Genomic DNA, 23,773 nt, shown 5'->3' on the forward strand with positions numbered 1-23,773 from the left:
TTGATAGGAATTACATTGAATATGTATATTCCTTTGGGTAGTATGGACATGTTAACAGTACTGGTTCTTCTAGTCCATAAGCACGGAATACTTTCCCATTTGTTTGTGTCATCTTCAGTCCTTTTCATTAACATTGAGTGTTGGTAATATTACCTATTTTTTAAGCATCTGCCTTTGGCTCAGGTCATGATCCCAGGATTCCGGGATCCAGTCCTACATCGGGCTCCTTGCTCAGAGGGAAGCCTGCTTCTCCCTCTGCTGCTTCTCCCTCTGCTTGTGCACTCTCTCCCCCTCTCTCTGACAATTAAATAAAATCTTTTAAAAAATAAAAATAATTTAAAAAAAGAAAATATGTATTTTTAAAAGAGTAAATGAAAAGTGACATTAGATAGTTTTAGATGACTCTTTAGAGAAAATACCCCTCACCACCATGAAGAGGGAAAGAGAAATGGGGCAGTAGCTACAGGAAAGTAAGGAATGAAGAACAAAACTCTTTTGTCTTATATTAGAGATGGGAGTTTTTATGGCATATTTGAGTGCTAATAAGAATAATGCCGTAGTGGAGAGGGAGAAATTGATGTTGCAAGACCAAGATGGGACTCAGTGAAGAACGAAAAACTAAAGTGTGTGAGAAGGTTAAAGGAAATAAACTCAAGAAAGGAAAAGGAGGGATTTACCATTGATAGGCAGAGAGGCCACCTCTTCTGCTGTAACACTTGGAAGGATGGAGAAGGCAGGTGCAGATGATAGGTCAACCCATGATAGGAAGATCAAAGCATTCTATTATAATAGATTCTGAATTGAAAGAAAAATATGAAGTAAGACCATCATCTTATAGTGAGGAGAAAAGAAAGAGCTGTAAGAGAGGGCAAGATAGATATTTTTAAGATACATTGATTTCGGGGCACCTGGGTGGCTCAGTGGGTTAAAGCCTCTGACTTCAGCTCAGGTCATGATCCCAGGGTCCTGGGATCGAGCCCCGCATTGGGTTCTCTGCTCCTCGGGGAGCCTGCTTCCTCCTCTCTCTGCCTGCCTCTCTGCGTGCTTGTGATCTTTGTCTGTCAAATAAATAAATAAAAAATCTTTAAAAAAAAAAAAAAGCTATATTGATTTCTTTAGGGAAGCCATGTTGGCCTGATGCTTTTATTATGGAAGGTGTTTATAGCTTTTATTCCTTCTGTAGTTATAGGAATATTGATATGTCTTACTTCTTTTTGCTTCAGTTTAGTATGTTATGGTTATCTGGCAATGGATCCATTTTATCTAAAATTTAAATTTATTGGCATACTATCCTCTCTTTTAAACGTCAGTATGGATCTGAAGTGATTTCTTCCTTTTCATTCCTGACATTGATTTTTTGTTTCTTTGTTTTCTCTATTTTATCTTACTCAGTCTTGCCTAGGGTTTATCAATCTTATTTGGCTTTTAAAGAATCTTTTTTGTATGTTTGACTTCTGTTATCATTACTTTCTTCTCTTTATTGTTTTTAACCTTTTAGCATTTAATTGGCTGATCTTTTCTAAGTTCTGAGTTGGATACTTGTATCATTGATTTTCAGCCATTCTTTTTTTATAACTTATTTAAAGCTACCTAGATTGCATCACACCCCATAAAAGACCCCCCAAAAAAAAATTTAACAAGCAAAAACCCCTACATCACACCTTTTTTTAAAGTAGCAATTTCATAATTACTGAATTCAAAGCATTTGATAATTTCCATTGTGATGTCTTAGTCCTTCAAGTTATTTAGAAGTATTTTTCTTAATGTTGTACCATCTGGGGATTTTCTAGTAATCTTGCTACCTTAATTTTTCCTGTGGCCAGAGATGCTGTGTATGAATTCAGTCTTTACAAATATATTAAAATTTTCTTCACCACATGGACAATTTTGAGAACGGTTTGTGTGCACTTGGAAAATGTGTAGTCTATAGGTATTGAGCGCAGTTTTAGATACAAGTTTTTGTTTTAAATTTTATTCATTTGTTTATTTGAGGGAGCACGCAAATGGGGAGAAGCAGAGGGCGGAGGGAGGAAAAGGTGGGAAGAATCTCAAGCAGACTCTGCGCCAAGTGTGGCTCCTAATCAGTCTCACGACCCTGACATTAGGACCTGAGCTGACACCGAGAGTCAGAGGCTTGGCTGCCTCAGCCACGCAGGCACCCCAGCGATATCAAATTGTTTATGTTGCTAAAATCTATGTACTTACGAATTGTCAGCTTTTTCTGTCGGGTACTGAGAGAGATTTTTAATGTTTCCTCGTAAGACTGTAGATTTCTCTGTTTCTTATTTTAGTTACTTTAATTTTGGGTTTGTGTATTTTATGGCTGTGTTATTAGGCAAATACAAAGTTACAACTGTTCTTTCAGTTAAATTGGACCTTTTATTCTTCTGAAGTGTCTTCTCTATCTCCATAATGGTTTTTGCCTTAAAGTCTATTTTGCCTCATACTCACATCACCATTGCATCTTTCTTTCGGTTATTGTGTATATGGTGCCTCACTTTAATTCTTTCACTGTTATCTTTTCTATATCCTTGTATTTTGTTTCTCTTATAAGTAGCATATTAGATTTTTGTTTTAACCAGATTTTGTTTGTAAGGCAGATGGTACAAAATTACCTCTAAATAACCTGAGGGAGTGTCCGTATCTTTTGGAGTATTTAGTTTATATTTACATAATACAGTTATATAGTGTTTAAATCTGTCAACTGACTGGGAAAGTGTCTTTCCTGTTCTATAGTCTCTTTTTCCCCATTTATGCCTTCAGGTTTACTAACTTTTATTTTTCTGTTTCCTCCTCGAATCCCTTGGTAATTATAAATTTCTAGAATTATTTGTGTGATGGTTAACTTTGAGATTAAGACATGCATCATTGTTTCATCTTAGATTTTCTCTCTTAGATTAAATTTTCTCTCTCACCAAACAACACAGGCATCTTAGAATAACTTATTTAACCTAATTTATATGTTGTTCAAATTATGTATTTTAATTCAAGGGGCGCCTGGGTGGCTCAGGGGGTTGAGGCCTCTGCCTTCAGCTCAGGTCATGATCCCGGGGTTCTGGGATCGAGCCCCGCATCGGGCTCTCTGCTCAGCGGGGAGCCTGCTTCCTCCTCTCTCTCTGCCTGCCTCTCTGCCTACTTGTGATCTGTCTGTCAAATAAATAAAATTTTAAAAAAATCTTTAAAAAAATTATGTATTTTAATCCTATTTATATGTCAAATCTCATAAGACTATGTTCTAGGCAGTCAGTATTCATTTAGATTTACCTGTATTTTTGCCTATACTTTCTCTTTTTATTTTTCTTCATTTCTAACCTTGTGCTTGGGATGGTTTTTCTTCTGTTTAAAGAATACCCTCTAGGGGCGCCTGGGTGGCTCGGTGGGTTAGGCCGCTGCCTTCGGCTCGGATCATGATCTCAGGGTCCTGGGATCGAGCCCCGCATCGGGCTCTCTGCTCGGCGGGGAGCCTGCTTCCTCCTCTCTCTCTGCCTGCCTCTCTGCCTCCTTGTGATCTCTGTCTGTCAAATAAATAAATTTAAAAAAAAATTATTTAAAAAAAATAAAAATAAAAAAATAAAGAATACCCTCTAATATTTAATTTTATTCACACCTGTCAGTATCATATTCCCTCCATTTTTCTTTTTATCTTCATTTAATCTTCATTTTTGGATAATATTTTTGGTAAGTTTAGACTTTTAGGTTTGTATTAAATTCTTTCAGCATTGTGAAGGTATCATTCCATTTTTTTCTGTCTTATACCTGTCGACAAGTCAACCATCTGTTTCATTCAGGACTCGGCAAACTTTTTCTGTAAAAGGTAAGACAGTAGATATTTTAGGCATTTGGGGAACATGATAGCTCTGTTGCAACTACACCATTTAGCAGTTGAAAGCACAAAAGCACCCAAAGACAAAGTGTTAACCAAAGAATGTGGTTATAGTCCACTAAAATCTTATTTATGGACACTGAAATTTGAAATTCATATAATTTTAATGTGTCATAATATATTTCCTATGTATTTCTCCTACATGGGATTCTCCTCCATTTGGCTTCTAATATCTGTGACTTGCTATTTTTTTAATCTGTTTTGGAAAATGCTTTGGTGTTAATGTCTTTGAATTTGATTTCATCTCATTCTGTCCCACTCACCTTTCTAGTCTTCTGGGACATCTGTGATCAACCTTTTCACTCTATCCTATATGTCTCTATAATGTTTTTTTTAATAATTTTTTCAAGTTTTTCATCATTCTACTTCAGTATGCACATTGTCTACTGACCTATTTTCCATTTTGTTAACATGCTCATGTGTCATATCTACTGGGCTTTTAGTCTTTGAGTTCTTATATTCCAGTTCTAGAATTGCCAGTTGATTCTTACTTTAAACTTTCCAATTATTTGGTGAAATAAAGGGTCTTGTCTTATTTTCCTTAATGTACAAATCATGATTATTTTAAGTTTATGTCTGAAACCTCAACTGTCTGGATACCTTTCTGTTTGTATTATCTGTTTTTTTTTTCTTTTGGCTTTTTTCTTTTTTCTCTCTCTCTTTTTTTTTAAATATTTATTTGAGAGAGAAAGAAAATGGGGGTGGGGAGGGAGAGAAAGAAACTTAAGCAGACTCTTTGGCTCAGCAAAGAGCCCAGTGCAGGGCTTGATCTCACAATCCTCCAAGCCGAAACCAGGAGTTGGACACTCACCAGCTGCACCAACCAGGTGCCCCTCTCTTGACTTTTTTGTAATGAGACTTTTATCTTCTTATATGTTTATTATTTTTCATTGTCAAGCATTGATATGAGAACCTGTAAAAATAGTTTGAGGTTCTGGATTGTGTAACCTTTTTCCATGGAGAATTGTTTGCTTTCGTGGGCTGCTAGGGTAAAGGCTGTAACCATCCCCAGTTAAATTAGACATTTAAGTGAACTGGGTTCTAGGGTTCTCCTCTTTGGTGTCTTTGAATTCAAATCTTTGTCCTTTTTTTTTTTTTAAGGTTTTATTTTTAAGTAATCTCTGCACCCAACATGGGGCTCAAACTTACAACCCTGAGATCAAGAGTTGCATGGTCTACCAACTGAGCCAGCCAGGCGCCCCTCAAATCTTGGTCTTTTAAAAAAAGGTTACACTGTGGGATGGTCGTCTTAAAACTTGCTTGTATATACAATTTAAAATTTTACTCTTTTTGAAAAGGATTTATTTATCTGAGAGAGACCGAACATGCATGCACACACATGTGGTGGGAGGGGCAGAGGGAGAGAATCCTCAGGCAGACCCTCTGCTGAGTGTGGAGCCCAGTGCAAGGCTCAGTCTCACAACCCATGAGATCATGACCTGAGCCAAAACCAAGAGTTGGACACTCACCAACTGAGCCACCCACGTGCCCCAATATTTTACCTTTTTTTTTTTTTTTAAGATTTATTTGAGAGTGAGCACAAGCAGAAGTGGGAGAGGGAGAGAGAATCTAAAGGAAACTCCACACAGCACAGAGCCCAACCCGGGGCTCGATCTCACAACTCTGAGATCACAACCTGAGCTGAAATTAAGAGCTGGACACTTAACTAACTGTGCCACCCAGGCTCCCCAATAGTTTACTTTTAGAACAGTTTTATACTTTCTGTTTTTTTAAGTAGGCTCCACATGGAGTGCAACATGGGGATTGAACTCACAACCCTGAGAAAAGCCGAGCTGAGATCAAGAGTCAGACACTCAACTGACTGAGCCACTCAGGCGCTCTGTACTTTTATACTTCTTTTAAATTTCTAATTAATTTTCAGGCAATTATTTCTAAATGTTTAAAAACAAATTAGATCAAAACCTTTTGTGGATAGTGGAATGCTTCATGGCTTTAAAATTCAGTGTGTAAGTAGTATTTATCCATTTTTTTTGACAGACTTAGCAGGATCTTAAGACATAAGGAGGTTGCAAAACTACCCTTGATAATTATTATCACTATTTGAAATATTAATAACTGTAAACATTAATTTTCACTAATTTACTGTTCAGCCTACTTTCTGAAAAAACAAAGTGTTGTTTTCCATTAACGTGTTATTAAAAACTACATTAAAAGATTTGAATAAGCTACTCTGACACGGAAATTTGAGAAAGCCCTAATTTTTTTTTTTTTTTTTTTTTAAAGATTTTATTTATTTATTTGTCAGAGAGAGAGCGAGCACAGGCAGACAGAATGGCAGGCAGAGGCAGAGGGAGAAGCAGGCTCCCTGACGAGCAAGGAGCCCGATGCGGGACTCGATCCCAGGACACCGGGATCATGACCTGAGCCGAAGGCAGCTGCTCAACCAACTGAGCCACCCAAGCGTCCCAAGAAAGCCCTAATTTTAAAAGGTAGCAAACGAGTGAGAACAAATAGAAAGTATAGTTGGGAGCAATGTCTGGTTTGTAGAGTAAATGGGAATCAAAAAAATAATCACAACCTATGACAAATGGTCTGGGGAAAAAAAGTTTATTATAAAGGGAATGAAAAGAGAAGTATTTAAGATACTTAGATTCTAGGAGGGTTACCATGAATGAATTTTTTTTGTTGGGGTAAAGTGAATTTGCTGCTTTGGTTCTTTGCTCAACTAGCCTCCTTCAAACATGTCTTCTCTAAAAGAAGGCCAGTTTGCAAGCAGTTAAAATTTTATATTCATTATCAGCTAGGGTTTCCATTTGTTTTTTCTTGTTTACTGAGATCTTCCTAACTTCAGAAATAGGAGTCATTTGATTTATCTTTTTCTTCCCCCAGAGTTGGAGACCAAACCTGCAACCACGAATGCTGTATCAACAGAGGATGTTTCTGAAGATGTATCACAAGAGACCGTAATAGATAAACTCACAGAGAATGGTCTATGGAACTCCAGAATGGGAGGATTATGGAAACGGAATGAAAGGATATTTAGATTGCAAAATAGTCAGGAAAATCATTTGAATCAAAAAATAGATGGGGGCACCTGGGTGGCTCAGTGGGTTAAGCCGCTGCCTTCGGCTCAGGTCATGATCTCAGGGTCCTGGGATCGAGCCCCGCATCAGGCTCTCTGCTCAGCAGGGAGCCTGCTTCCTCCTCTCTCTCTACCTGCCTCTCTGCCTGCTTGTGATCTCTCTCTGTCAAATAAATAAATAAAATCTTTAAAAAAAAAATAGTTACTCACAAGAAAATTCCCTCTGGTCAAAGAAGATTTAGATTTGGATCTTTTCTTTTTCCTGAAGCAGGCATTATCACAGAAGAACCCCAGAGCAAATGCCAAACACATGAGAATTTCACTGGGAATTTAGATTTGATTACAGATACCCATCTGGAGAAGAAACTTTGCAAGGATACAGAAGGCGGCAAAGCCATAAGGCCTACTTCAGAACTTACCTTGGGACAAAAATAAAATAATAAAGAAAAGCCCTATAAATGTAGTACATGTGAAAAGTCCTTTCATTGTAGGTCATTACTCATTCAACATCAGAGAACTCACACTAAAGAAAAACCTTACGAATGTAATGAATGTGGGAAAATGTTTAGCCAGCCTTCATATCTCAGTCAACATAAAAAAATTCACACAGGAGAAAAACCCTATAAATGTAATGAATGTGGGAAAGCATTCATTAAGTATTCATACCTTACCGTACACCACAGAATGCATACAGGAGAGAAACCTTATAAATGTAATGAATGTGGAAAGGCCTTCATGCGTTCTTCATCCCTAATTGTACATCAGAGGATTCATACTAGAGAGAAACCATATAAATGCACTGACTGCGAGAGGGCATTTGCCAAAATGGTAAATCTCAAAGAGCATCAGAAAATTCATACTGGAGTGAAACCTTATAAATGCTGTGATTGTGAAAAATCGTTCAGGACTAAGTCATATCTTACTGTACATCAAAGGACCCATACTGGAGAAAAACCATATAAGTGTAATGATTGTGAGAAAGCTTTCACTAATACAACTTACTGTATAAAAAAGAAGAAGGCACACTGGGAAAAAAACCTATAAATGTAATGAGTGTGGGAAGGTTTTCAGAAGGAACTCAGGCTTTAAGACCCATCAAAGAACACATACTGGAGTGAAACCATTTAAGTGTAATGACTGTGGGAAAGCATTTAGCCACATGGTACATGTCACAGAACATCAGAAAATCCATAGCAGAGAGGAAACCCTATAAATGTGATGTCTGTGGAAAAGCCTTTAGGAGTAGTTCATACCTTACAGTGCATAGGCTAACACATACTGGAGAAAAACCCTATACATGTAAGGAATGTGGAAAAGGTTGTATCACTCCATGGCGGCTAACTCGCCATCAGAGAATTCATACTGGGGAAAGGCCCTATAAATGTGAAGAATGTGGAAAGGCCTTCAGAACCAACTCAGACCTTACTGTACATCTGAGGGTGCACACTGGAGAAAAACCCTATAAATGTAATGAATGTGGGAAAGCCTTCAGAACCAACTCAGACCTTACTGTACATCTGAGGAAGCATACTGGAGAAAAACCCTATAAATGTAATGAGTGTGGGAAAGCCTTTAGGAGTAGCTCCAGCCTTACTGTACATCAAAGAATCCATCAAAGAGATACTCAGCTAATATAAAGATTAATAAAGCATTCATCCAGATGCCAACACCACAAGAAAAATCAAACTGTGTCTTTTATCGACAATTCACCAGAGAAAATATACACTTAAGAGATACTTTAGAGGGGGTGTCTGGGTGGCTCAGTTGGTTAAGCATCTACCTTCACTCAGGTCATGATTCCAGGGTCCGGGGATCGAGCCCCACATCGGGCTCCATGCTCAGTGGGGAGTCTGCTTCTCCCTCTGCCCCTCCCCCTGCTCTTGCTGTCTCTCTCATGCTCTCTCTCAAATAAAAGTCTTTTAAAAAGAGAGAGATACTTTAGAAACATAAGAATGTGGTAAAGCAGGGACGCCTGGGTGGCTCAGTTGGTTAAGCAGCTGCCTTCGGCTCAGGTCGTGATCCCGGCGTCCTGGGATCGAGTCCCACATCCGGCTCCTTGCTCGGCGGGGAGCCTGCTTCTCCCTCTGCCTCTGCCTGCCATTCTGTCTGCCTGTGCTCGCTCGCTCTCCCTCTCTCTCTGACAAATAAATAAAAATAAAAATCTTAAAAAAAAAAAGAATACAAAATATTAAAAAAAAAAAAAAAAGAATGTGGTAAAGCATACCGTCATATTAAATCTTAGAAGGTCTAAGGAAATTCACAACAGAGAAAAATAATGGGCAAATGAAAATATTCATCCAGATTTCATACTTTACTCAACAAATCATCTTCAGTGAATTGCTTGTATATTTTTTGCCTATTTTTGTATTGGTTTGTCTTTCTTACAGATCTGGAGGTGCTCTTTAAAAATGTTTGAAATAGGGGCGCCTGGGTGGCTCAGTGGGTTAAAGCCTCTGCCTTCAGCTCAGGTCATGATCCCGGAGTCCTGGGATCGAGCCCCGCATCGGGCTCTCTGCTCAGCGGGGAGCCCGCTTCCCTATCTCTCTCCCCCCCTGTCTCTCTTCTTATTTTTGTTCTCTCTCTCAAAAAAAAAAAAAAAAAAAAAAAAAAAATGTTTGAAATAGGGCACCTGGGTGGCTCAGTGGGTTAAGCCGCTGCCTTCGGCTCAGGTCATGATCTCAGAGTTCTGGGATCGAGCCCCGCATCGGGCTCTCTGCTCAGCGGGGAGCCTGCTTCCTCCTCTCTCTCTGCCTGCCTCTCTGCCTGCTTGTGATCTCTCTGTCAAATAAATAAATAAAATCTTTTTAAAAAAAAAAAGTTTGAAATATTAATCCTTTCTCATGTGTGTTGCAAATTTTTTTAATCTAGTGATTGTCTATGCTTTTTTATATAGTAAAAGAACTTAACATTTTAATTTTTCGCAGTAAGATATTTATATATTCTCCTTTTTAGATTGTTACTTTACTCTTTTAAAAAGTTAAAAAGTTCTGGGGCGCCTGGGTGGCTCAGTGGGTTAAGGCCTCTGCCTTCAGCTCAGGTCATGATTCCAGGGTCCTGGGATCGAGCCCCACATCGGGCTCTCTGCTCAGCGGGGAGCCTGCTTCCTTCTCTCTCTGCCTGCCTCTCTGCCTACTTGTGATCTGTCTGTCAAATAAATAAATAAAATCTTTAAAAAAAAAAAAAGTTAAAAAGTTCTCCTTAATCCCTAATTTATACAATAGTCTCCTAAATTTGTTTTCTAAGATTTTGATTATTTTTTACATTAAAGTCTTTAATCCATCTGGACTAGATGGCTAGTCATAGAAGAGTAAATGGCGATTAATCTCTGAAAATGTTAATGAATCTAAGAAGTACTCAGGGAAATGTGAATTAAAACAAACAATGAGCTGTCACTTTGACTTTGTGAAGTTGGCAAAAATTAAGAGATCTTTTGCTAGTGGGTTTTGGGAAACCATCTACTTTTACAAAAAGGTTATATATCAACTTATATTTCCACCAGCAATTCAGCAATATATAAGTTTTTCAATAAATTTTTAAAATAAAAATACTTTGACCTAGCAGTCTCATGTTGGGAATCTGCCCCCACAGAAGTAACATCATCAATGCATAAAAATACAATTAAGGAGTTTTGTTGAACTATTGTTTGTAGAGGCAAAGTAGAAAACAAAGTGGAGACAAAGTGAATGACCATTAATGGGGGAATGGTTGAATAAATGGTGATATAACCATTCTGTGGAACAGCATGAGAGTGATTTTTAAAATTCGTTATATCTACACTAGTTGATCTCAAGGTATTTCCACAATTTTAATAACTAATTTATTACAGAGCTTTATGTGTAAGGGATTTCATGTTTGTTAATGATCACACCCATTTATGTATATATGTGTATGTGATGAGCATGGAAACAAGTATATATACTAGAAGAATAAATACCAGGCTGTTATTATTGAAGGGAAGGAAAAGAGAAGAGAGAAGTACGGGAAAGGAGTGGAATTTTTATATAAGTGCAGCATGTATGGTATAAAACTCAATGTAAAACTGTATTTGTGTAAACTTTTTAGAACCATGAATGAAAGGATGGTCTCCAAAAAGGTAACGATTGTTTTAGAGTTGGTGGAGTATCCAGTATTTTTTTTTGTTTGACTTGTGCACTTTTCTGTATTTCATAGGTTTTCTTTCCAGTGAGCATGTAATATTTACATAAACATTCCTGTTTATGTTTTTCCAACCTCTTTTACTTGTGGAGGTAATTTACTGGACATCTGTTATATACCAAGAATTACCCTAATACATTGGCAGGGTAGGGCAGTCATGGATCTGAGAAAATAGGAATTGGTTCTGATGCTGCCTAGGTTCCAAAGAAGTTACCCACCACCTCATTCCCCCCACTCTCTTGGTTTCATTTGGAGGAGGTAGTAATTTCAGACAAAAAACCTATCCAACAGTATCTGGAACTTGTGTCCAGACTGTAGACTAGAAGTCTGCAAGCCTCAAGAGAAGTTCTGTTTTGAACATGGCACTGAGGAAAAGGTCACAATGGTGAAAAGTTCCACCTACAGTCTCAACAGAACGTTGTCTGATGGATTAGAGAAAGGAGAAACTGCCAACAATACCTAGGTCCATAAATGAAGTCTTGTTAGTCTGGAATTACTAAGAGTCCTGGAACAAAAATGAGAAACTAGAGGCTACAACACTGATACCAGAAGACCCTAAGAGACCATGGACCTGATTTCCAAAAAAGTATGATGAACTTCGGTGGAGCCTGAAGAAAAGAATCCAGTGCCCCTCCCACAATGTTAAAACATGTATCTATTTGGATTGACAAATGATAAATGTTCTCCCCCATTACAAGTGAGTAATTTGACCCTGTTTAAAATGACCATTTCTGATTGACTTTTAATAGTGGAACTTGAGAATGACTGCCAAGAAACATACCTCCTCTGGATGTAATATACCAGCTTCTGATTGAAAGTTTGAGAGTTAAACCTTGAAATACTACCCTTAAAAGACCGTGCTGTTAAAGGGTTGACATAACTTGATGCCTACTCTGTTGGCTGTTCCTTTCTACCTCCTAACCCTCACCACACATAAAACCCTCTTTCTTGCCTTAGAGCCAACCATTTCAAGAAGAGGAGCATGGTCAGCGGGTTCCAATGACAACTGAAGAGTGTCCATAGGGTTAGAGGATGGAGATGGCACAGGCCACCTTTACTAGAGCAATGGAGAGAAAAGGTGACAAAGCCTAATTCTAGTGTATGGCAGTATCTCATTATAGGTTTAATTTATATTTCCTTTGTGGCTAATGAGGTTGAATCTCCTTTTAGGTGCTTATTGGCTCTTAAAATATTCTCTTTTGAAAAGTGCCTTTTCGAGACTTTTGCCCATGTTTTTAAACTTGGAAATTCTTTGTTCACTTGTAGGTTTTTTTCTATATTCTAGGTGCAAGGTACTTTTTAGATACTTGTGTTACAAACTTCATCTCTTCATCTCCAGCTTGCCTTGATGTCATTTGATGAATAGAAGACTTTAGTTTTAATGAACAACTAATCAATCTCTTATGATTAGTGTTTTTTTGTGCCCAGTTTAAGAAATTTTTTTCCTGATCCAACGTCATAAAGGTGCTTTCCCACATTCTCTTCTGCATGTCTACTGTTTTACTTTTCACTTTTAGGTCTACAGTCCATCTGAAATTCATTTTTATGTGTGGTGTGGGGTAGAGGTCAAATTAATATTTTCCATACAAATATGCAATTTATTCGACATCATTTAATTGAAGAGGCCACCTTCTCCCCTCCCCCTTGTGTTGTAGTGATATTCTTATGATAAATCAGATGATCATATATGGGGGTCTATTTCTAAATTATCTATTCTGTTACTCCACTGAACACCAAATGTTCTCAGGGTAAACAGTCTCGACATCTGGTAATATATGTCTTCTAATTTTGTTCTTGTTCAAAATTGCCACTGCAATTCTAGGTCCTTGGCATTTTCATATACATCTTTGAATGATTTTTTTCAACTGTTTCACACTGAAAAGTTGAGATTTTAATGGGCATTACATCAAGTATATAATTTCAGAAGAAGGGACACTTTAACAATATTGAGACTTCTAGTCTATGGGCATGTTACACCTTTTCATTTATGTACATCTTTTTATCAGCAATTTTTGTATTTTTTCAGTGTAGAAAATTTGAACATTTTTATTTGGTCCTATGTACTTAGTGTTTTGATGTTATAAATGCTACTAATTTAGTTTACAGATTCCTGCCGATTTATATCAAATATATACAGTTGATCCTTGAGCAACACGGATTTGAAGTGTGCAGGTCCACTTATACACGGATTTTTTTTTCAACAAATATGTCGGAAAAAAAATTTTTTTTAATTTTTGTTTTAAAGATTTATTTATTTATTTGACAGACAGAAATCACAAGTAGGCAGAGAGGCAGGCAGAGCGGGGTGGGGGGAAGCAGGCTCCCCGCTGAGGAGAGAGCCCGATGTGGGGCTCGATCCCAGAACCCTGGGATCATGACCTGAGCCGAAGGCAGAGGTTTTAACCCACTGAACCACCCAGGCGCCCCAGAAAAAAAATTTTTTTAAAGATTTTATTTATTTATTTGACAGAGATCACAAGCAGGCTGAGAGGCAGGCAGAGAGAGAGAGAGGTGGAAGCAGGCTCCCCACTGAGCAGAGAGCCCGATGCGGGGCTCGATCCCGGGATCCTGGGATCATGACCTGAGCCAAAGGCAGAGGCTTTAACCCACTGAGCCACCCAGGCGCCCCCGGAAATTTTTTTTTAAGATTCGCAACAATTTGAAAAACAGGTGAACCACGTAGGCTAGAAATACTGAAAATTTAAGCTAAGTGTATATGAATGCACAAAACATATGTAGAAAATAGTCAATTTTGTCAGTACCATAAAATATACACAAATCTATTATACAAAGTTAAAATTTATCAAAATTTACACAAGCAGACCATACACGACATCATTTGCACTTGAGACAAATGTAAACAGATGCAGCAATAAGTGATAATTGTATAAAATTAACTCTAGTACCTCCTGCACTTATATAATAATTTTGTAGCCACCTGATCTTATGCCTTAAGCTCAAGTGTTGTATCCACTTAAAATGCTACGTGACACTGTCACTGAGCAGTTCATCTCTGATAAATTGTATATTGTGGTAAAAAGTCATCTCTCACACGTGTTCTTCATTGTGTTTAGCGAAATACTGTAAACCTCAAATGGGACCCATATAAAGTGCCACTAATGATGCTAGAAGTGCTTTGTTTTTTTGGTGTCTTTTTTTCTTTCATCACCTAAAATAAAACGACATTGCTGGCATTGGCTTCCATAGTTCTTATTAAAATTCAATTATACATTCTTTTTTTTAAAGATTTTATTTATTTATTGGACGGACACAGCAAGAGAGGGAACAAAAGCAGTGGAAGTGGGAGAAGGAGAAGCAGGCTTCCTGCAGAGCAGAGAGCCTGATGCAGGGCTGTATCCCAGGACCCTGGGATCATGACCTGAGCCTAAGGCAGACCCTGAACGACTGATCCACCCAGATGGTCCTAAAAGTCAACTATACATTCTGTTCTTGTTTTTATCTTTCTATAGCTGCTTTTAAGATTTTTATCTTTGCCCTTGGTTTTTATAAGTATTTTTAAGAACATTTTTTTTTAATAAACTCTACACCCAACATGGGTGTATTTTAAGTAAACTCTACACCCAACTCATGACCCCAAGATCAAGAGTTGCATGCTCTACTGACTGAGCCAGCTAGGTGCCCCATTTTTATGTTTTGAAGGGATGTACTAGGTGTGAAGGTCTTTTGGATTTATGTTTACATCCTATTTACAGTTTTTAGAGCTTCTTGAGACTGTACTATGACGTCTTTCAGCAGTATGAGGAAATTCTCAGCCAGTGTTTCCTTAAATATTGTTTCTGCCCCATTTTCTCTCTCCCTCATTCTAGGATTCCAACTGTATATAAATTAGACCTTTCACATGTTCCAGATACCTTTTAAGGTTTTCTTTATTTCCTAACCTTTTTTTCTCTCTGTGCATCAATCTGGATACTTTCCACGGACTTGCTTTTCCATTAACTAATATCTCTTCTGCTATTTTTATTTTGTTTTTATTTTTTTATTCTTATTTAAATTCAAGTAATACATAGTGTATCATTAGTTTCAAAAATAGAGCTCAGTGGTGCATCAGTTCCATATAACACACAGTGCCCATTACATCACATACCCTTTTTAATGTCTGTCCATCACCCAGTTACCACATCTCCCCACCTACCTCGGATAGAGCAAATCTCAGTTTGTTTGCTATAGTTAAAAGTCTCTTATGATTTGTCTCCCTCTCTGATTTCGTCTTACTTTACTTTTCCTCCCTTCCCCTATGATCCTGTTTTGTTTCTTAAATTCCACATATGAGCGAAATCATATGGTAATTGTCTTTCTCGGATGGGCTTACTTTGCTTAGCATAATACGCTCTAGTTCCATCCACGTCATTGCAAATGGTAAGATTTCAATTTTTCAATGACTGAGCAATATTCCATTGTATTATTCTGCTGCTTTTACTCTTCCATTAAACCCATCTCTTAAATTCTTAATGAGATTTTTTGTTTCTGGAATTTTTTTCTGTCTTTATATGGATTCTAGGTATCTGCTGAAAATTCTCCGACCTTTTCTCAAATTTCTTAAATCTATTAAAAATACTTAAAGTCCCTGACTATTAACTGCAGTAGTTGAATCCCTTCTGGTCTGCCCCTATGTCTGTTGTTTTTCCTGCTATATGGTCAGCTGATCCTTTTTTCTTTATTTCTGTCTTTCTTTCTTTCTGTCTTTCTTTAGCACGCCTTCTCATATTCCATTTGATGCCAGACATTATAGATAAAAAAAAAAACTATAGATCTCTGACTTACCTTCTTCTAAGGGGGTGGGGGGCTTGGGTTTTATTGTAGCAGACACCTAGAGTACTAATGAATCAACCTGGCCCCACTTATGACTGACCCTAGGCTTTATCAAAGTTTGTCTATTTCCGTTTTCCCCCTTACTTCTAGAGTCCCTCACTTCTTCTAGAATCTCAATGGGAACTCCAAGTTTAGGGATTGATCTTGAACAATAATCTCCACCCTTCTGGTGTTGGACAGATGTTGAAAATATGTTCGCTCATTTGGCCTCTCAGGCACTACTCTCATATAAGGTTTCTCTTCTTTTCACCATGTACAGTTCAGGACTCAACTAAATATTTGAGGAAAATTGTGTGCAAGTTTTTGGGCTATTTCCTATAGTATACTGTGCCTCATCTTCCAGTGACACACCCCTACACTCCGACAGTAAAAGGGTAATTTTCTGCCTGGGCCCTATAACTAGAAATTGCTCAGAGAGGGAGAGCCAGGCTCACATTTTACACTTTGTTTCTATCAAAGATCTTATTTGATGTCGGTCGGCTTCTGGTATTAGTCACCCAACCCTGACAATGATAGGAACATGAATGGATTCTCTGTGGCGGCAGATATGGAAGCTGTACATATGCCCAACATCACAGGTGGCCTCTTTCCAAGATTTATTTAGTTACTGCAAATGCTGAATATCCAACTTTCCAACAAGAGTCTCCAGGGCCAAATCTCCTATATGGCTACCATTTCACTAGGAAACCCATCAGACACTCTGTAGCAAGTTAGCTCTATTGGGCCCTTCCTATTCTAGATAGCAGATGCAGCAATGCCTATGACTGAATCAACCCATACTGTAGGTGTATGTTTGCCTCTCCTGTTCGCAAGGCCTCAGACAAAACCACTGACTCTCTGGGGGTTTATAGAATGCTTGATTCACTGGCATGCAGTCCCCTATGGTCGCACCTCAAACCAAGGAACCTACTTCATAGCAGAGGAGATAAAGTAATGTGTATATCACCATGGGATCCACTGATCTTACCACATAGCACATGCCCCCAAAGCTGCCAGGCTGACAGAGTGATGGAGATGGAACGGCCATTGAAGACACATCTGAGGGGGGAGCCTGAGGCAAGGATGGGATACTCTCTTCGGAATTCAGTGTATATTCTCAATCCATTACTGTTTCTGGTTGTGTTTCCATAGACAGAATTCGTGCATTGGGAACCACCGAGTAGAAGCAGACAGACTTTGCTTACCAGAACTCCCAGAGACTCCGTTGAGGAATATATGTTTCAATTGCTCAAACCTGGGTAGGCTTGGGAGGCTTGTTCCCCGAGGCAAAACAATTTGCTCAGAAAACATCAATTTTGGGGCACTGAGGTGGCTCAGCGGGTTAAAGTCTCTGCCTTCAGCTCAGGTCATGATCCTAGGGACCTGGGATCGAGCCCCACATCGGGCTCTCTGCTCAGCAGGGAGTCTGCTTTCCCCCTGCCTCTCTGCCTGTCTCTCTGCCTACTTGTGATCTCTGTCAAATAAATAAAATCTTAAAAAAAAAAGAAAGAAAGAAAAGAAAAGAAAAGAAAACACATCAATTTTGAAATTTTGAGCATCCTTGTTTCCTTGGGGTCATAAAAATCAAATTTTCTGGGGCAAAGTACACGTATTGATAAGGCCCTTTTTAAAATTTTTTTTAAATTTATTTTACAGAGAAAGCACAAGTAGGGGGAGTGCAGGAAGGAGAAGCAGGCTTCCGCTGACCAGGGAGCCCAACACAGGATTTGATCCCTGGACACCAGGATCATAACCTGAGCCGAAGGCAGACACACAACCAACTGAACCACCCAGGCAGCCCTGATAGGGCCTTTTAATACATATGCCATATGGCTTCCAAAAGCTTTGGACTCTCACCAGCTGTGAATGAGAGTGCTTCCTGTCCACACATTTGCCAACATAGGGCAAGGTCATTCTTGTTAATAATTGCTAATTCAGCATTGTCTTCTCTAAGGCAATTTTTGGGGATTTTGTATCCCATAGAAATTGGGAAAGGAACCTTATTCTTTCCATAAGGAAACAAGTTTGGGGAGAATATCAAAATAACTGAGGTAAGCAGGTTTCAATTTTTTTTTTCTTTCCTTTTTTTAAAAAATATTTTTATTTATTTATTTGACAGATAGAGATCACAAGTAGGCAGAGAGGCAGGCAAAGAGAGAGATGGGGAAGCAGGCTCGATCCCAGGACCCCGAGATCATGACCCGAGCCGAAGGCAGAGGCTTTAACCCACTGAGCCACTCAGGCGCCCCACAGGGTTCAAGTTTTTGAGAGGGAACTTTCAACTCCTGCTGTCCCATCTGTACCAGGAGTTTCTCCTTCTCTGTTCATATAAGCAGAACTCCACACTGTCATTTTAAGTGATATTATTGCCAGAGAAAATCCTGATGTTCCATATCCCCAGGCAGTAGGTATCTCAGGAAAACCCATATATACCTAGAAATTTGAGAATAGAATTGGTGTGACAATATCACTCTTCCTTTCCTCGGGTGGGAAACTGGACCCCGGACTCATGTTTTCTGAGGGAAAAGTCATCTCCCCCAAAGTGGTTTTTCTGCAAGGCCAAGGCTCATGGCTTTACAAGGTTGAAGAGCAGGAAGTTAGAGTGAATCCAGACCACAGACTTGTGGTCCTTTATCCCTTTCTTATTCTCTGGGAGCTCTCTGTCCAGTGAGTGTATGTGACCCGCTAAGCCAGTTAAGCAATGAGAAAATGATCCATCTCTAACCACTCTGTCCAAGTTCATAGGAGCGTGCTCCTGGGGGGTCCCCCCAGAACATTCCTGGAATTCCCACTGTACCAGAGCTTTGTCTCTGAAATGGAGGGTGACAGTGAGATCACCACTTTCATAGCCACAGAAGCTCTTTGGAGAAGAAAGACACCTTCATGAATCAAAGGATTCTAATCTAATGGCAGGATTTCAGACACAGTTTTGTTTCGTTTTTTTTTTTTTATATTTTATTTATTTATTTTCAGAGAGACAGAGAAAGAGTGAGAACAAGCAGGGGGAGCCGCAGGCAGAGGGGGAAGCAGGCTCCCTACTGAGTTGGGAGCCTGATGTGGGACTCAATCCCAGGACCCCGGGATCATGACCTGAGCCGAAGGCAGACGCTTAACAGCTGAGTCACCCAGGTGCCCCTAAAATCCTTTTTTTAAGAAAAGAAAATTAGGGCACCTGGGTGGCTCAGTGGATTAAGCCTCTGCCTTTGGCTCAGGTCATGCATGATCTCAGGGTCCTGGGATTGAGTCCCGCATCGGGCTCTCTGCTCAGTGGGGAGCCTGCTTCCCTCTCTCTCTCTGCCTGCCTCTCTGTCTACTTGTGATCTCTCTCTGTCAAATAAATAAATAAATAAATCTTTAAAAAAAAAAAAAAAGAAAAGAAAATTAAATAACTGTATCAGTGGGGTGTGTTACTGTTCCATGGGCATATTCTGTTCCATTGATCTCTTTGTCAATCCTTATGACAGTATTAATTGTTTGGAGTCTACAAAGTTTCCAACAATAAGAGAAATAGTAACCTGTAGTATATTCGTACAATAAAACACTACTCAGCAATAAAATGTAACAAGAAACTACTAATGTGGATGAAAACATACTGTGTAAAAGAAACCTTACAAAAGAAAAAAGAAAAAAAGGACACATAATGAATGTATGATTTCATTTGTTTGAAATTCTAGAACAGGCAAAAATAATTTATGGTGGGGGGGTTGCCTGGGTAGCTCAGTCTTAAGCACCCAACTCTTGATTTCAGCCAGTCATGAGCTTGGGTTCTTGGGACCCCACTCAGCAGGGAGTCTGCTTCTCTCTCTCGCCCTCTGCCCCTCCCCTGCTGGCATACATGCACATACTCTCTCTCTAAAATAATTCTTTTTTTAAAAAATGTGTGCTGGGAAAAAATAAGAATGGTCATTCTACCTAGGAGTTGGGTTTGGGAATTGATCGGAAAGAACTGTGATGGAACTTTCTAGAGTAATGTCAATGCTCTATAGCTTGATAGGGCTTGGGTTGCTCAAAAATATACACTTGGTAAAACTCAACCAATATACACTTCAGATTTGTTAATTTTATGTTATAAACTTAACCTAAAAGGGGAAAAAAGTTTAAAATGTTAAACTCTAGGTAACGTATTGCTAACCTTACAAATAAAACTGCCAGTTATTTTACCAGCAAGAAATGGGTTTATTTAGGAATAGATAAGAATTGCAACCCATGACCCTCTTTTATAGAGGAAAGGGGGGAGCTGGTAAGGGCTGTTATAAATTAAAAGCCCTTTGGAGTAAACTGGGAATTCAAAGTATAAGGACTTCTCATTGGCTGATCTGTGGCTGTCGCTCATTGGCTGGGCGGTTGCCAAGAGGTGGAGCAGGGAGAAATCTTCCTTCCTCCTGCTCTCTCCACCCTGCCCCCCACCCGTCCCATTTCATTCTAAATGAGGTTTCCATTTATTCATTTTCGCAGTGTATATCCTGAAATATTTAACAGCAAGTGTACTGATGTCTGCAATTTACATTGAAATCCATCAAAAACTAAGATGGACCGACGGATGGATAAATGAATAAATATGTGATAAAGTAAGTAAACAGCAAAATGTTAATAGTAGAATTTAGCTGCATATATAGGAGTCTACTGCAAATATTTCAACTTGGATGTCGGTTGGAAATTTTTCCTAATGAGATGTTAGAAAAAGGATAGCTATGGGTTTTTGTCTTAGCAACAGTGGAGTAGCTGGTATCAACTACACCCATATAATATATATATTATTATATATGTTATATTATATATTATATATAAAATATAATAAGACACCAGCCAACAATTAATATAGGGCTAGATTTTTTTTCCTTTATTGAGGTATACTTAACAAGTAACATTGTAAGATTATTTATGTATTCATTTATATTTTAGAGAGAGAGCATGCATGAGCAAGGGGAAGGGACAGAGGGAGAAGGAGAGAGAGAATCTTAAACAGGCTCCATGCTCAGCACAGAGCCCAATGCAGTGCTCGGTTTCACGACCCTTAGATCATGACCTGAGCTGAAATCAAGAGTCGGAGGCTTGAGCGACTGAGCCACGCAGGCACCCTTAAAATTGTAAGATATTTAAAGTGCACAGTGCACATCGTGAAAAGATCCTCAAGTTAATGAATACATCCATCACTTCACGTATTTAACTTTTTTTTTTTTTTTTTTTTGGTGAGAACGTTTAAGATCTAGCCTCTTAGCAAATTTCCATTATACAGTACAGTGTTATCAACTATAGTCACCATGTTCATATATTAGTTCCTCAATCTTATCCATCTTAGAACTGAAAGTTTGTCCTTTTACCCTCTTCCTAGTTCCTCCCCCATCCACCCCCCACAACCACTTTGGGCTCTGAGCCTTGGAAAAAGGAAAGCATAGGAACTGAGCCCACATCCTTCCCGGTTTTCACCTTGGTAACGTTTCTTAAACCCATGGAGAAAGTTGAAGCCCAAAAGAGATCAGCATCTCCCTGGAGAGGGAAAGCGAAGACCAAAGTTTAGGAACTGTGATTTGGATTTAAGAGGCCCAGTGTCAGACAAGGGAGGACTCGAGAGAAGCCACGTTGGAAATATGCATGGAAAATTGCCCTCGAGTCCACAAGCATCCTCTGCACTGCTTCTGTAAGACACTGGGCTCCCAGAGGCCTGGTGGAGAGCAGTCGCTGGGAAGCCTGAGAAGTGGGGGGAGATTCTGGAGGACACACATGAGGCCACATGATGCAATTTGGGCCCAACCAAAATGAACAGACTTTTCTGAACACCCTAGCCATTGAGACCCCAGAAAGTCCACAACCGATGAGTAAGGACCACACTATTCGAATAAGGGCCATGCCCAAGCAATAAAGACACAACTAAAACAGACACAGCTTAATAAAAATGAAAACCAATCTTTGGCCAGATTTGAGGATCCGCTGGTACCTGAATTGTCTGCCATAATGAAAGTCATTAGAGGACCATAACACAGCTTCTACAATTTGTCTTTATCACCCACATCGCCCAGAGAAATAATTAAGCAAAGTGCACAAAAGAGAAAAAATAGGTGAGTGATAATAAAGAGAGTAACAATAAATCCAGAAATGATCCACATGGTGGAGTTCGCACTCAAGAGCCTCAAAATTGTTACAATTCATATGTTTTTTTTTAAATAGAAGAGGGGCTCCTGGGTGGCTCAGTGGGTTAAAGCCTCTGCCTTCGGCTCGGGTCATGATCCCAGGATTCTGGGATGGAGCCCCGCATCAGACTCTCTGCTCAGCGGGGAGCCTGCTTCCTCCTCTCTCTCTCTGCCTGCCTCTCTGCCTACTTGTAATCTCTGTCTGTCAAATAAAATGAATAAAATCTTTAAAAAAAAAAATGTGGGACAGAGTATCTCAAAACAAAGTCCACCAAAAGTCAAGTGGAATCAAGTACAATATTTGAAATTTATTGGATAAGATGAGCCCCAGAGTTAGCATAGCAGAAAACAGTACATACTAAACGTGAAAACAGGCAAGGAGGTGGGGCACAGCTAAGCATCTGACTCTGGAATTTGGCTCAGGTCATGATCTCAGGATCCCATTGGGCTCTGTGCTCAGCAGGGAGTCTACGACTTCTCTCCCTCTGCCCCTCCCCTGCTTAGACACACATGTGCATACACTTGTGCTCTCTAAAATAACGAAATAATTTTTAAAAAAACATACACACAAGGAAGTAGAAAATGCCCAAACTGAATAACAGAGAAGAATAAGAATGGAAAAAACAAAAAAATCAACTTTGTTGAAAGATAACCCACAAATTCAACAAACTCAGCCATTCCCCCAAATGGTTAAATATAAAGATCAATATAGTTGGTTCATCATGGTCTGCTGCAAATAAAAAGTAGAAAGACATGGGCACCTGGGTGGCTCAGTGGGTTAAGCCTCTTCCTTTGGCTTGGGTCATGGTCTTGGGGTCCTGGGATCGAGTCCCGCATCAGGCTCCCTGCTCAGTGGGAAGCCTGCTTCCCTCTCTGCCTCTCTGCCTTCTTGTGATCTCTCTCTGTCAAATAAACAAATAAAATCTTAAAAAAAAAAAGTTGAAAGACACTTTATATTATCAACTAGAAACTAAGGAAAGTACAAGAGAAATGAATAATGTCTTTTTTTTTAGATTTTTAAAATTTTATTTATTTGACAGTGAGCTGATGAGAAGCACAAGTAGGCAGAGCGAGAGGGAGAAGCAAAGAGCCCGACACAGGGCTCGATCCCAGGACTCTGGGATCATGAACTGAGCTGAAGGCTGAGACTCAACCGACTGAGCCACCCAGGCACCCTTGCTATTGCTGTTTTTAAATAAAGCACCTGGAATTCAAGGCAATCTCTGTCAAAACAGTAGCTAAATACAAGCCAGAGAGCAGACACTTCAGTAAGCACACACAACAAGGAATACAGCCTTTGCCAAAAATAATTTGGAAAAGTCACTAAACAAATCAACTACTACAACCTTCAACAATTAAAAAAAAAAAAAAAAACACACAAAACAGCAAACCCTGTCAAGGGGGAGAATCTGGTTTCCATTTGAAAAACTCTATCTGACTTTTTGGTAGAGGTTAATTGTACCAAATCGACTAAAAAAACAAAACATGGTTTATCTATACAGTGGAATATTATTTGGCAACAAAAGGGAATGAAGTATTGATACAGACTGTGACATCTATGGACCTTGAAAATATTACGAAAAAACTGCAGGGACGTAAGCTCACATCCCTGCATGAAGTACTATATAGCTGTGGGAAAAGAATTAAGGAAGATCTCAAAAGACTGATACGGAGTGATTTCCAGGATAAACTAGTGAGTTAAAAAAAAGCAACACAAACTGCAAAATAATTATAGTGTGCCATCCTTTATGTAAG

The 23,773-nt window shown here is 39.0% G+C and overlaps 1 protein-coding gene across 1 annotated transcript in view; it reads left to right on the plus strand.

The window, feature by feature from the left end:
• Positions 1 to 23,773, plus strand: part of LOC111139477 (zinc finger protein 287) — an 83,807-nt gene that overhangs the window by 20,618 nt on the left and 39,416 nt on the right. The window contains 4 exon segments of the mRNA XM_022491744.1: positions 6,734 to 6,934; positions 7,129 to 7,882; positions 7,965 to 8,127; positions 8,129 to 8,521. Of these exon segments, the coding sequence (XP_022347452.1) occupies positions 6,734 to 6,934; positions 7,129 to 7,882; positions 7,965 to 8,127; positions 8,129 to 8,521 (1,511 nt within the window).

The sequence above is a fragment of the Enhydra lutris genome, unplaced genomic scaffold, assembly GCF_002288905.1.
Source record: "Enhydra lutris kenyoni isolate GAN:26980312 unplaced genomic scaffold, ASM228890v2 scaffoldscaffold109, whole genome shotgun sequence".
Lineage (NCBI taxonomy): Eukaryota > Metazoa > Chordata > Mammalia > Carnivora > Mustelidae > Enhydra > Enhydra lutris.